This window comes from Gopherus evgoodei, chromosome 20 (genome assembly GCF_007399415.2).
Source record: "Gopherus evgoodei ecotype Sinaloan lineage chromosome 20, rGopEvg1_v1.p, whole genome shotgun sequence".
Lineage (NCBI taxonomy): Eukaryota > Metazoa > Chordata > Testudines > Testudinidae > Gopherus > Gopherus evgoodei.
In genome coordinates this window covers 16,112,216-16,125,220 of record NC_044341.1, presented here as the reverse complement: position 1 = coordinate 16,125,220, position 13,005 = coordinate 16,112,216, and the positions used below count along the sequence as shown (strand labels likewise).

Below are 13,005 nucleotides of genomic sequence, written 5' to 3'. Positions count from 1 at the left end.
GTATCCCACAGTGCACCATTGTGACCGCTCTGGAAAGCAATCTGAACTCGGATGCACTGACCAGGTAGACAGGAAAAGCCCCGAACTTTTGAATTGCATTTCCTGTTTGCCCAGCGTGCAGCTCTGATCAGCATGGGCGGCGATGCAGTCCCAAATCCAAAAAGAGCTCCAGCATGGACGATACGGGAGATACTGGATCTGATCGCTGTATGGGGAGATAAATCTGTTCTATCAGAGCTCTGTTACAGAAGATGAAATGAAAAAGCATTTGAAAAAAATCTCCAGGCTATGACAGACAGAGTCCACAGCACAGTGCTGTGTGACAAGCGTAATGGAAAGCCAAAGAATCAAATGGACGCTCATAGAGGGAGGGAGGGGGTACTGAGGACTCCAGCTATCCCACAGTCCCCACAGTCTGCGAAAAGCATTTGCATTCTTGGCTGAGCTCCCAATGCCTGAAGGGTCAAAAACATTTTCCTGGGTGTTTCAGGGTATATGTCGTCAATTTACACCCTTCCCCCCCCGAAAGAAAAGGGGAAAAAAACATCTCGCCTTTTTTCAATGTCACCCTATGTCTACTGCATGCTGCTGGTAGACGGGGTGCTGCAGCGCTGAACACCAGCATCCCCTTCCCAGTGGCAGACGGTACAATATGACTGATATCCGTCTTCATCATCAGCCCGTGAGTGCTGCTGGCTGGCCTCAGTGAGGTTGGCCGGGACGCCTGGGTAAAAATGGGAATGACTCCCGGTCATTCCCAGCAGATGGTACAGAACGGCTGGTAACTGTCCTCATCATAGCAACTGGAGGCTGAGCTCTTTCAACCCCCCCTTTCATGTCTAAAGAAAAGATTCTGTACTGCCTGGACTATCATAGCAGCTGGAGGCTGCCTCCCCCTCATTTTATCTCACTAAAAAGTCAGTGTTTCTTATTCCTGCATTCTTTATTACTTCATCACACAAATGGGGGGACACTGCCATGGTAGCCCAGGAGGGCTGGGGGAGGAGGGAAGCAATGGGTGGGGTTGTTGCAGGGGCACCCCCTAGAATGGCATGCAGCTCATCATTTCTGCAGGATCTCTGGGGCTCTGACACGGAGCAGCTATCCTCTCTGGTTCTCTAGTACACTTGCCCCATATTCTAGGCAGGACTCACTCTATTTTTAGACAAAACATAAAGAAGGGAATGACCCAGGGAGTCATTCCTGGTTTTGTCCATGTGCCCCCGGCTGACCTCAGTGAGGCCAGCCAGGAGCACCCATGACAGCAGCAGACGGTACAGAAAGACTGATAACCATCATCTCATCACCAATTTACAACGGCATGGCAGACGGTGCAATAGGGATGGTAACCGTCTGCTACCTTGCAAAGGCAAATGAATGCTGCTATGTAGCACTGCAGTACCGCGTCTGTCAGCAGCATCCAGTACACATATGGTGACAGTGACAAAAGGCAAAATGGGCTCCATGATTGCTGTGCTATGGCATCTGCTAGGGCAATCCAGGGAAAAAGGGTGCGAAATGATTGTCTGCCGTTGCTTTCACGGAGGAAGGATTGACTGAAGACATTTACCCAGAATCACCCGCGACACTGTTTTTGCATTGGAATCTCAACCCAGAATTCCAATGGGTGGGGGAGACTGCGGGAACTATGGGATAGCTACGGGATAGCTACCCACAGTGCAATGCTCCGGAAATTGACACTAGCCTTGGTACATGGACGCACACAGCCAAGTTAATGTGCTTAGTGTGGCCACGTGCACTCGACTTTATACAATCTGTTTTGCAAAACCGGTTTATGTAAAATCGGAATAATCCCGTAGTGTAGACATACCCTATGAATTACTAGAAAGGAAATAGTTTTAAAATGTAGGAGTCTGGCCTCAGCTTTGGTATCTTTCTTCAGAAATCTAGATTTTCACCTTCTAAACTTTGTATGAACTGATGGTTACTGAAAGCTCTTGGGTGACTTCCTTTCAAGAAGAGCAAAGCTAGCCAGGGATTTAGCACCCCCACCGCCACAAATATAATGACAACAAAAACTGTTTCTCCCTCTCTGCCAAGAAGTTCTAAAAGTGAAGTTTTCTCTTCTTCCCGCTGTTACGCATGAGGCTCTTTGCTTTGTCACAGATCCAATCATAAAGACAGTCACACAGTGACATGCCATTTAGCGTGACTGTAAATCATTATGTTTTGTGCTATGTGACTCAATCTGTTCTAAGAAGAGCAAGACTCTGCATCTGGACCTCATTACGCTACTTCAAGGAGCTCTGCATGACATTACATTTGGTGACATTGCAAAGTTATGAGTTAACAAAACATTTTCTTTCACATCATCCACAAAGGTTTGAAAGTGCAAGGCAAGTTAGCTTTCACCTAAATTATATCTACTCTGTGTACACCGCAGTACAGAGTGATTTCATTTTGTGGATATTGCCATTAGATGCTCAATGTATCATCCATAGCATTAAACTGTGTCCCAGATGATCAACAGTTTACTGCTTGGGGGAAGGTTGGGAGTGACTTGTGAGAAGTTTCATTACTGTGTGTTATTGCAAACTACAATCAGATTATTAGCCAGAGGAAGGAAGATCTACCATAGAGTAGTGATATGACACTTGGCAAATCACTTAGGGCAAAGTTTTCAAAATTGTCCACTAAATTTGGGAGTCTGGCTTGAGACACTCAGCGTACATCTACACAGCAAAAAAATCCCCACAGCAGTGAGTCTCAGAGCCTGTGTCAACAGACTTAGGCTCATAGGGTCTGTGCTGTGGGGCTGAAAATAGCAATGTAGATGTTCAGGCTTGGGCTGGTGCCTGAGTTCTGAAAGCCGAGGGTCTCAGAGCCCAGGATCCAGTCCAAGCCCAAATGTCTACATTACTATTTTTAGCCCCGCAGCACAGCCCAAGTCAGTTAACCCAGGCTCGGAGACACACAGCTGCGGGGATTTTTTTGTGGGGATTGCAGGGTGCTGAGAACCTACAACTCCAAATGAAGTCAGTGGGAGTAAAGATGATCGGCACCTTTGAAAACCAAACCTTAGATGTCATGATTTGAACCTCCAAAGTTAATGAAACTTTCCTGCAAGTTTTCACCTTAACTTTTTCTATGCCCCAGTTTCACCGTTTGTAAAAGAACAGTAATGATATATGCCATCACAGATGTAGCGTTAGGCTTAATATATCAATCTTTTTAAAAGGGTCAGATATAAATGGACAGATGGAAGGCCCTAGACAGATGTAAAATAAATTATACAGTTACTATTTTACTATTATACAATTGCATCATTTACCAAGCGTGCACATTCTCTATGCAGTTTAGTTAGTCATGCAGCTATCTGCAGAGCAATCTACTCTTGCTTCAAACTTCACCTGCTTGGTAAATCTCCCTGAGATTGAAAAATCAAGCCAAGTCAGAAGACTGTATGCAATGTACTACAGCTTACTGGTAACTGACGGTATGTTCTCTTGTATTAAAGATTATGGTTTATATTAACTTTTCTACTGTATTAACAGACAATGTATAGTTATAGAAAGAATTTTTAAGTAAAATAATTACAAAGGTTCGGACTGAAGCCTGAACTTTCAGCCCTTTGACTGAGGCCACTGGAACCCAGCTGTTATTGACCACAGCTTCCTGGGTAGCCAGGAAACTGTCCCTGGGACTCTCTCTCAATAACATGTAAATGAGCAGGCTTTAGAATTTCACTCCTACTGAACATTTGATTAAAAATCACTTTTTTTCCTCCATTGAATTAAACATGATTTGTGCTAATATTATCCCACTGAAGCAGCAGTTACTAATATAAACTAAGGAAAAACATTTTCTTAGAAGACACATCAATACAGCAGCCATCCCAATTTAGTGTGTCCCAGCTGGATACAGTAAACGTAAAAATACATTTTACACATACACAGCACCTTTCATCATGGAACATTTTACACATATATACATATACCACCAGTAAATGGCAGTGGCTTTGGAGTGGGAGACAGATATATAAGAGAGAGCACAACAGTGTGGGGAGGTGCATTTTATAGATACACCAGGACAAATCCCCTACTCTTGCAAAATGCAGCATGACCACTTTAATATCCACTGGGGCTTTCTTTCTAAGGTTTTGGAAAAAGATCTTTAATCCATTTGGGGGAAACTGCATGTAATGAAATATCTCTGTCTTGAGGATTGATAGTTGTCATCCCTGTCTAGATTTTAACCTATGATTACAGGGAAACCAGATATTTTACACCTGATGTTTACGTCATCTTACCCAGCACAGCCTAAAAGCACTACTCTGTGTACGTGTGAGCATCCACAGCCCATGACAAAGCCAAATGGCAGGCGGGTGGCTCAGCATTTCTCAGAATAAGGCTCATAGTTGGTAATACACTTTGAGACTCTTTAGGATGAAGGATGCAGCATAAGGGTAAAGTATTTGTTATTGTTATTATAACACACATAGTATGTGTCTCCTAGCTCCTTGAAACCATGTCGTGGGGGTTTCTGCAGGAGACTGATGGAACTGCTGAAGAGAAATATGGTAACTCTGGTGCGTATTTTAAGACATATTTATAAGCAGCAATTGCAGCTGACATTACAATAAATTCAATCTTCAGGGTTCATTTTGCGATTCAGAAATAAAATGAACAATCCGGCAATATAAACTGGATTGAAATGAGTATCAAATTGCAAAATCTTCAGAGCAATTCTGTTTGCAAATCTGCATAATCATGACCTGGATTAGGGATTTGTATAGTTCCATAGTAACTGAAAACAGTATGTGCTATGCTCTGGAATCCTCCCTTCCCTCCCCACCACCAAAATGAAGGGGAAAGCACCGTGTGGTACACAATAGCTTCTCCCAGACCCATAGGCCCACATAGCACCCCAGTGACTTTAGTGGAGCTCTGCCTGGGTGAAGCAGCTTGCATGACTGTGGCATGGTTGGTTAAGAATATAAAACAGGTTCGTCTTACTTCTTTTAACCTTTCTCGGGGTTTAAGGTCAATTTTACAAAAGTATTTAGGCCCTTAAAGATGCAGTGAGGCACCAAGTGGCATATAAGCACCGAAGTGAGTTAAGTGCCCAACTCCCATTGATTTTTCAATGGGAGTTAAGTGCCCAAGCTGTTCAGGTGCTTTAGTAAATCCCACGACCCGTCTATCTGCATCTTTAGCTTCTTAAATATCATTGTAAGTCTGGCCCCAAGTACTTTTGCCTGTTCAGATACCAAGGTGCTGATTGTGGGATAGGTGGATAGAGTCACAGCTAGAACCCCAGGATAGCTCTGTAGTTTGAGCAGTGGCCTGCTGAACCCAGGGTTGTGAGTTTGATCCTTGAGGGGGCCATTTGGGACTGGTCCTGCTTTGAGCAGGGGGTTGAACTACATGACCTCCTGAGGTCCCTATGAAAACATCCCTCCCTACATACTAGTTTATTTTTTATTAACATTACACAAAACAAAATTATGAGTTTTTTTAAAATTGAAATATCAAGGCAAATGTAAGTGTCCTCTTTTGTGCTCAGTACTGGTAATTCAAAGTAAGGAGGCGATCACATACTGCTCTGCTGATTACCAGACAAGTAGACACTGAACTATATAATGTCCTGCCATAAAGCAGATTTGCCAATGTCTTTTGGCCAATAATGTCTTTTGTGTTCTTATGCACTCCTGCTGTCCCACTGAGGATAAGCACTCACCAGTGTGAGAAAGGGATGCACAAAGAGACACTACTAAATTAACACCTCCCCACCCTGCATTTCTGTCCCCTCCCCCACCTCAACACAGGTAGGAGAAAAGCAACAATTTTCTTACCTCAGTCATTTTTGGCTTCCTGGAGCTGGAAGGCACAAGCCTGCCTGTCTCTGGACGTGGAGCTGTAGCCATGGTATAGATTTCTTTGCACACCTTCTGCTTGGATCTCAGGAGTGAGAGGGCTGCTTTAGTGGATATACCTGGGAGGTTGGGATTATACAAGCTAATGCACCAGCTGGCATACACTGAGGACCTTCGGTCGACTTGCTGGATGTGATTTGGCTTTATGTAGTTTAAATAGCACCAACTGACATTAGTAGTCGTGTGGAGACTGGGGAACTGAAGTACCTTCTTCAGATCTGTACCTTCTTGAGACTTCATTGCACTTTGTGTGACATCGGAATGAGGTGCAGGGCTTGGAGGATTTGGTAGGGGGTGTTCCGTCAGCTCTTTGGAGTCTTCCTTCTTTACTGTCTGCAAAGGTGTCTTGCTTCCGAACTGCTTGCCAGCTTGTGGTGGGTATTCCTCCAGTGCCTCAAAGCTCAAAGCACCTGAATGTGGCAAGGCTGGTGGCATCGTACTTGGGATTTCCTTTGGCTCGGATTGCTCAGAGGACAAACTAGGTGGAGTTTCAACCTCAAGCCGGCCTTGGCTCTCTGCCAGAAAGTGAGATCTATCCTGCTTTTTCCCCTCCTCTATTGCACTGGGTGGCTTCACCACTTCCAATTTTTCTTCCACTTCAGAGACTTCCTCCTCTTTCACTCTTTTCTGCTGCTGTGTTTCCATTGTCAGCTCCAAGCTACCAGCTGGAGAGAGCATCCGCTTGCTTCCACCAACTGTTGATGAGCCCCCTTCCAATCCCAGGACACTTTCTGACGGGGAGGTGAGTGGCATATAGCCCTTCCTTTCTGGTAATGGCAATGGCACTCTCAGATACGGAGTCTGGAAGATGCTTCTTTGATCCTCGGTGATCATCTGTGCCAAATCGAAGCCTATTCCATGAACATCAGAGCTGCACACCAGGGCACCCTTGGATTGGCGATCATCAAACTTTGGAAGGACAATAGAAGATGGACTACACTGGGACTGAGTGACTAGGATTTGAGAAAGAGTAGTATACATTGCACTCCCATAGGTTGGCATGTTAGTCTGAATGCGAACAGGGACTACAAGTGATACCATAGGATCCGGACATGTAGGAACCATCAGCTGAGATGTGGAGACTGGGGCTGAAGGGCTGGTTGTGCGGGTTAAAGGATGTAACCTGCTGTCAGAGCTGTATTCTGTGCATGGAGAAAGGCTGGAGGCCCCTGCTGGTGGAGAGACACTGGATTTGATCTGCGGTAAATGACCACCAACCTCACCCGGCAACTGGAGAGCAAATGGAGACTGTAAAGGTAGAAAAAACGCAGAGGGGAGTGGTGAGGAGCCTGGGTAATGGACAGGTAAGAATGAAGAGTGCTGCCTGAATGGTACTTCTGCTGGATGTGACATTAACGGAGGGACAACGTGAAGCTGGCCTGGGTGGAGAAGAGCCTGCTGGAGAGGAAGTGGTGGTGTCTGAAATATAGAAGGAGGAATCTGTGGCATAGGAAATTGAGCAGAGAGGATGTCGGACATAGTATGAGTGGAGAAGAGCTCTGAAGACTGTCCCGGCTGTGGCAGAAGGTGCTGGAAAGGGAAGAGAGATACCTGGGGGGACATACGCTGTTTTTCATGCAGCGCAAGTTGTGGCATCGGATGATGAAACACCTGCAGAGCCTCAGAGTATGGCTGGCTGTACACAGGCTGAGGGCTATCTTTTGGCTGACTCTTATCTCCATATGAGGATGAGGACGATGAACATGTAGGCTGATGGGGCAAACTGGTGACAGGAGATTTACTGGAAGAAGGCAATGGTTCTTCTGTCTCTTGCCTTCCTTTTGGGGCTGAGTCTGCCTCATGCTCCGGATGCCTGGTGAGAGATGCTTGCCTAACCAGAAAGCACTTCCTCCTCTCCTGTGGAGCCGAGGAAACTGAAGGGCCAGGTGTTGAAGCAGAAGAGGACGACAAGCTCCCATAGTCAAATGATTTACTACGGGATTCCGACATCTGAGAAGGATGAGACACATTAGGGGTCTGCTCAGAAGCAGATCTTCGCATTTCCCTGGAATGATGATGGTGGCTTGGTACCATTAACATATGTGAGCCAATGCCAAGGGGTTTAGTATGGGATTCGGAGGGCTGGCTGACAGCCTCGGATTTATTGTATTCTTCACGATCAAATGAAATGGAATGGCTGGAGCCATGGGATATACTACTTTCCTGACTTGGACTTCTCGTCAGGGAGACAGACTCGAAACTGGACTCTCCAGAAGACTGAGCCATTTCTGCCAGCCGCAGCCTTTTCTTTTTTGGTGGGAGTTTCTCAGCAGGAAGCTGGGAGAGAGTTTGGCTTCTCTGAGGCCATTGAAATTCCTCAGTTTTTTCTGCCTCTTTAGGAGGTGGCTCAGGCTCGGTTTCAGGTCTATCAGGCTCTTCAGTGACAAGAATCTCAGGAACCTGGATGTTGGGTTGGCGTACCAGCTTTGGCTGCAGGGAATGAGAAGGCCTACTGTGCTGCACTGCTGGCTGAGATGAATACTGTGATATAGGTTTTTCTTCTGCTTCCAAGCTGCTCAGCTGTTCTATAGAGTCAGACTTCTCGAAGGAACTTGTATGCTGGATGACAGAGATCTCTTTTGAAGTTTTTCTTCTCTCTGTGCTTTCTGTACTAGAAGCTGGCTTTGTAGTTCTGGAGTGAAAGCCAGCACTGACTTCAGTAAGTGGCCTGGCTTTACCTGTATCAGCTGATGACTTAATGGACTCGCGGGGTAAGTTCAAAGCAACATCCGATGATGCTGGGTTAGCAAACTGACTTACTGGCCTCATGCTGGATGAGGGAGTTTCAGGCAACTCAAAAGCTGGAGGGTCCTCATCATCACCAAGGCTCTTCTCTTTTCGTCTTTTTCTGAGTGGAGTAAGCTCTAAACTGGTCCCCAGCCTGTAATGCATCGTCTGCGGCCACGTATCAGGATCCACAAGGCTTTTCTCAGCTTCTGCAGAAGTATGGGAACTGGAAGAACGAGGCTTTGAGATCTGAAGTTCTGAACAGTAATATTTCTTATGCGCTTCATAATTATCCCTTTTCTTGTATCGAGCACCACAGATATTACACTCATAAATGAACCCTTTAACTTTAGGACCCTTCCTTGACTTTCTGGTCAGATCACTTTCCCTGATTTCTTGTTCTTCGGCAGGTTTGGAAAAGGTTTCTTTGCTTACTGAGCTAATCTCCTCTGAACCATATTCCATTCCCAAAGGTAGCTCAATAGCTGGTTGTCGTTTTAGCATTCGAGGATGTGAAGAAAACACTTGACTGCGGCTTACGACATCAGATTCCATGATGTGGTCATCAAATGAATAACTACCTCTAAAGGTCTGAGGGGAGCTTATACTGCAGGCAGCAGAAGGCATTGAGTGGCTTCTTAGGAGAGGCACTGTCTCTGTGGCACTGTGGGATTGCTGAAGTGATAGCAATGATTGTTCAGGCTTAATTTTTTCACCATGAGATGTCAATGATTTTGATGCATTCAACTGGCTACTGGAACCAGACTTGCTGTCAAACTGAAATGGTTCTCTATATACACCAGACTTTGGAGATTCAATGCTGCTACGTCTAGATAAGGAACTTCTTCTAGGCTTCACACTATCTATTTCACTGGTATCTACAACAGCTTCATTAATTGTAATTAGCTTAGTGATGTGTTCAATAACCTGTGTTCTAGGCACAGATAATGGTACCATGCTAGATTTATCTTCAGTGGACACGTGCGGAAACCCCTGGGTTGTGGTTGCAGCTAACATTGGTGTCCTTTGCCCAATTCTTCCACATTTCCCAAAAATAATTTCTGCATAAGATTTTGCATTTGTATTTGGTGGGCTGATTTGTTGTTCTGCACTTTCTGATCGTGAGAAGTAGCCTGACTCTGTACTTCCTTTACTGCCAGGGCTGAGGAATGCCTGCTCATCTATCACTTTCTTCCTTTCACTTAATCGGAGTGCAAGCTTCTGTTTTATAGTATGTGTATCTTCTGATTTGTGGCTCAAAGCATGATCAGATGAAGGCTCCACAAACTGTGTGTTGTCCTCAAGAGACTGAGACATACTGGAATGGGATAATGAACACCGGTCGTGGCTGGAACCTTGGCTTCCTAGGCTATGATGACTGCTAGATAACAGGGTGTGCTTTCGCCTGGGTGACAGTTCTACTGAATGACCTGACATTGCACTTGTCTCCTCTTCTGAATCTGTGCTTTCTCCTTCAGTAGGTTCTTCAAATTCCTCCCCACCGATCCTTTCCATTTCCAAACTGGAAGGATACATCTCTGCTCCAATTCCTGAGGCCAGCCCCGCTTTTATTCTATGAGCATGAGACTTCCTGTGTTTATACAAATTGCTTTTAGTCTTAAAAGAAAAGCCACATGGAATGCAAGGGTATGGCCGCTCACCTGTGTGTGATCGGATATGTTTCTGGAGTACACTTGGCTTTGCACAAGGCCTACTGCAGTACTGACAAATGTACTTGCCTGGCTTCTGAGGTTTCCTCTCCTTCTTGTGCACTTCCTCAGTTTGTTTTAAGGAAACTTGGGAAGGTCGAGGGATATAGACTTTTTGAATGGATGGCATGTCCTCTCCAGGAAGGATTGAGGAATGGGAAGGGACGAGCTGGCTGTGATGAGAATGAAGCCCAGGTGAAGAAAAAGAGCCAGAAGGACCCGGTCTTACTGGATCGACTAGCTGCCATGTGGGCCCTTCAAGGATCTGCTCTGGTTTTCCAGGAGACATAAATGCTGGTGATAGTGGATGCTGCTGAAGCTGTGAAACGTGAGGAGAATGCTCAAAAGAGGAATGCTTGGGTTGCTTCTGATGTCCAGTTTTCTCCTGAGATTCCTCTCTTGGAATTGGCAAGGAGCCAGAAAAGTGCTGCTGCGATATGGTATCACAAAGAGGGGTTGCTTGTGAAGAAGCAGAGCTGCCCTGATATGCAGAGGCAGATGAAATACTGGACTGGAAAGCCTCTCCTTTGGTAAGCCTCTTTCTGGGACTTTCCTCGGCCTTTTTTGTGCTTTTCTGGCTTTGTTCAGGATCCATGACCTTAAAAGGGTCTTTGAATGCTATTTTGGGCAAGTTTTGGCAGGCTTCATTTATGAATAATAAAGGTCTCCTCTGTAGATTCCCTGCTTTGCCTGCATTTGCTATGAAGCTGGAGCTACCAAGAGATGGTTGTTGATATAAGATTTTACTAAAGTAACACTAGTTGCTATTTGATTCAAAAATATGTTTCAGGGTCAATAAAGTTCACATTGGTAACGCATGACAAACTACTTCAAAGAGAGAAAACTTTCCAAAACTTTTAGTCCAAATGTTTTCCTTGTGAACTTGGTTAAGGTTTTAAATCTTGCCATTTTATTTCAGTTGACAGTGGCAAGCCTTCAAAGTCAAGAAGCAACCCTAAAATGTGTCTCTTGTTTGTTATGCAAACCTTTGAAAACTTGAGACTTTAGTGCTCATCTCATAATCATGGTTTTCCTTTGCAAGGAAAATAACACTGAATGGTGTGTGTTCCCCGTGTCTTCCTGCTCTTCCACTTTTCAGTTCAAAGGCCTCGAAAAAGTATTCTCCACATTTCTGTAATTACAACAATCAAGACACAAAAACAAACACACAAATTACTGCAGCATTCATATTTAATCAATTAAATACTCACATTTTTATAGAGGATAACAACATTCTATACAAAAGAAAATTCATAACAGTTCAACTAATTCCTATCATTTTTTAGTGACAACGCAAACCTAAATATTACTGCTGTGAAAACTCAGGGATCTACTCTCTCTTCAATACATGCATACCCAGGCACTGTAACAGTAACTGAAGCTAGAGGGATACAAACAACTTGAAATCTAGTCACAGTATTTAAAAAAAAAAAAGTGTTAACAGTCATTTCAGATCTTACACCTGCTTGACTTCTCCTTCACCCTCTGCCAATTTTATAGTTTTACAATCATATTTTCCTACCTAATTTAATGGACTATACAAAGAAAACCATAGAACTAATTACATACAAAGTGTTACCAAATGCACCAAGTAAATACACAGAAAAACAGAGCACAATCTCTCTTCTTCTAAGCCTCTTAATGTTGCAATAATCTTAGGTGTCACTAGTTATAACAGAATGTAAAAAAAAACATACAGAATATGGTTTTCCTAAATTGCCTGTGTCCCTTTAAGTAAACTTCCTGAGTTTATTGTTTTCTTCCCTAATAGATAATGATGGGGAGTCTTATTTTAGTGCTGCTCCTGTTGGATGCCCATATCTCAAATATGGAGTTGCTCATGTTGGCACTGTTTATGCTAGATTTACGGGCCTACCATTTTAACAACCCAGTGTGGGCTTGGGATGTCCTGTTTACATGACTACATTTGAAAACTGAACCCTTGACTGGTATACCACATTCTCAGATCAGTATATAATATCATAATTGTCATTCACACTTCATCTTTGAGAACTACAGTGAGATTAAAATTCAGACTACTGGGGACACCTCACTTATTTTTTTGTCATTACTCTAGGCACCTAAACAATATAATTGCAATGCTTTTCATATTCCTAGACATCTCACATATTAATCATACTCCAATATTTAGCTTGTTCTGTTGCTGAAGGGCCATTGCCACTGCTCCCAGCCTCTCCATTCCTCTTATAACCGGGTTCTAATTCACAATTTTTTGATTTCTAAGTGCATGGACTTGTCTGTCAGGAGTGGGAGCATGTGACAACAGTGAACTCCCAGAAAGAATCTTTGGAACTCCACTACCCTGCAATGGATACCTGTACATGTCAGTATGAGAGAGGAACTTAGCTCTGTGAACTTTCAGCATGTTAAAGGACTTTAAGGAACAACATAGCTGTTTTGGAGCATGTCTCTGAGACTCTCTCCAGTCACTGGAGTTAATTGCATTAACAGTATTATATCATATTTTTAAAAATCATATGCATAGAGGTTACAGTTCTCTCCCATCTGCAATATCCTTATCTAGAACACATTCTGAAAATGTAGGCTGCAATTTTCAAACCTGAGTGCCTAAATTTAGTCACTTAAATAAAAAGTCTGATTTTCAGAGGTGCTGAGCACCCATAACTCCAACTGAAGTAAATCAGGTGAATT

The 13,005-nt window shown here is 44.0% G+C and overlaps 1 protein-coding gene across 8 annotated transcripts in view; it reads right to left on the bottom strand.

Moving 5' to 3' along the window:
* The window catches only part of HIVEP3 (HIVEP zinc finger 3), a 461,199-nt gene that overhangs the window by 91,984 nt on the left and 356,210 nt on the right, over window positions 1-13,005 (bottom strand). For all 8 annotated transcript variants that reach the window (XM_030539428.1, XM_030539427.1, XM_030539430.1 and 5 more), the window contains one exon: window positions 5,816-11,464. In XM_030539428.1, the coding sequence (XP_030395288.1) occupies window positions 5,816-10,927 (5,112 nt within the window). In that variant the 5' untranslated portion in view covers window positions 10,928-11,464. The remainder of the gene's footprint in view (window positions 1-5,815; window positions 11,465-13,005) is intronic.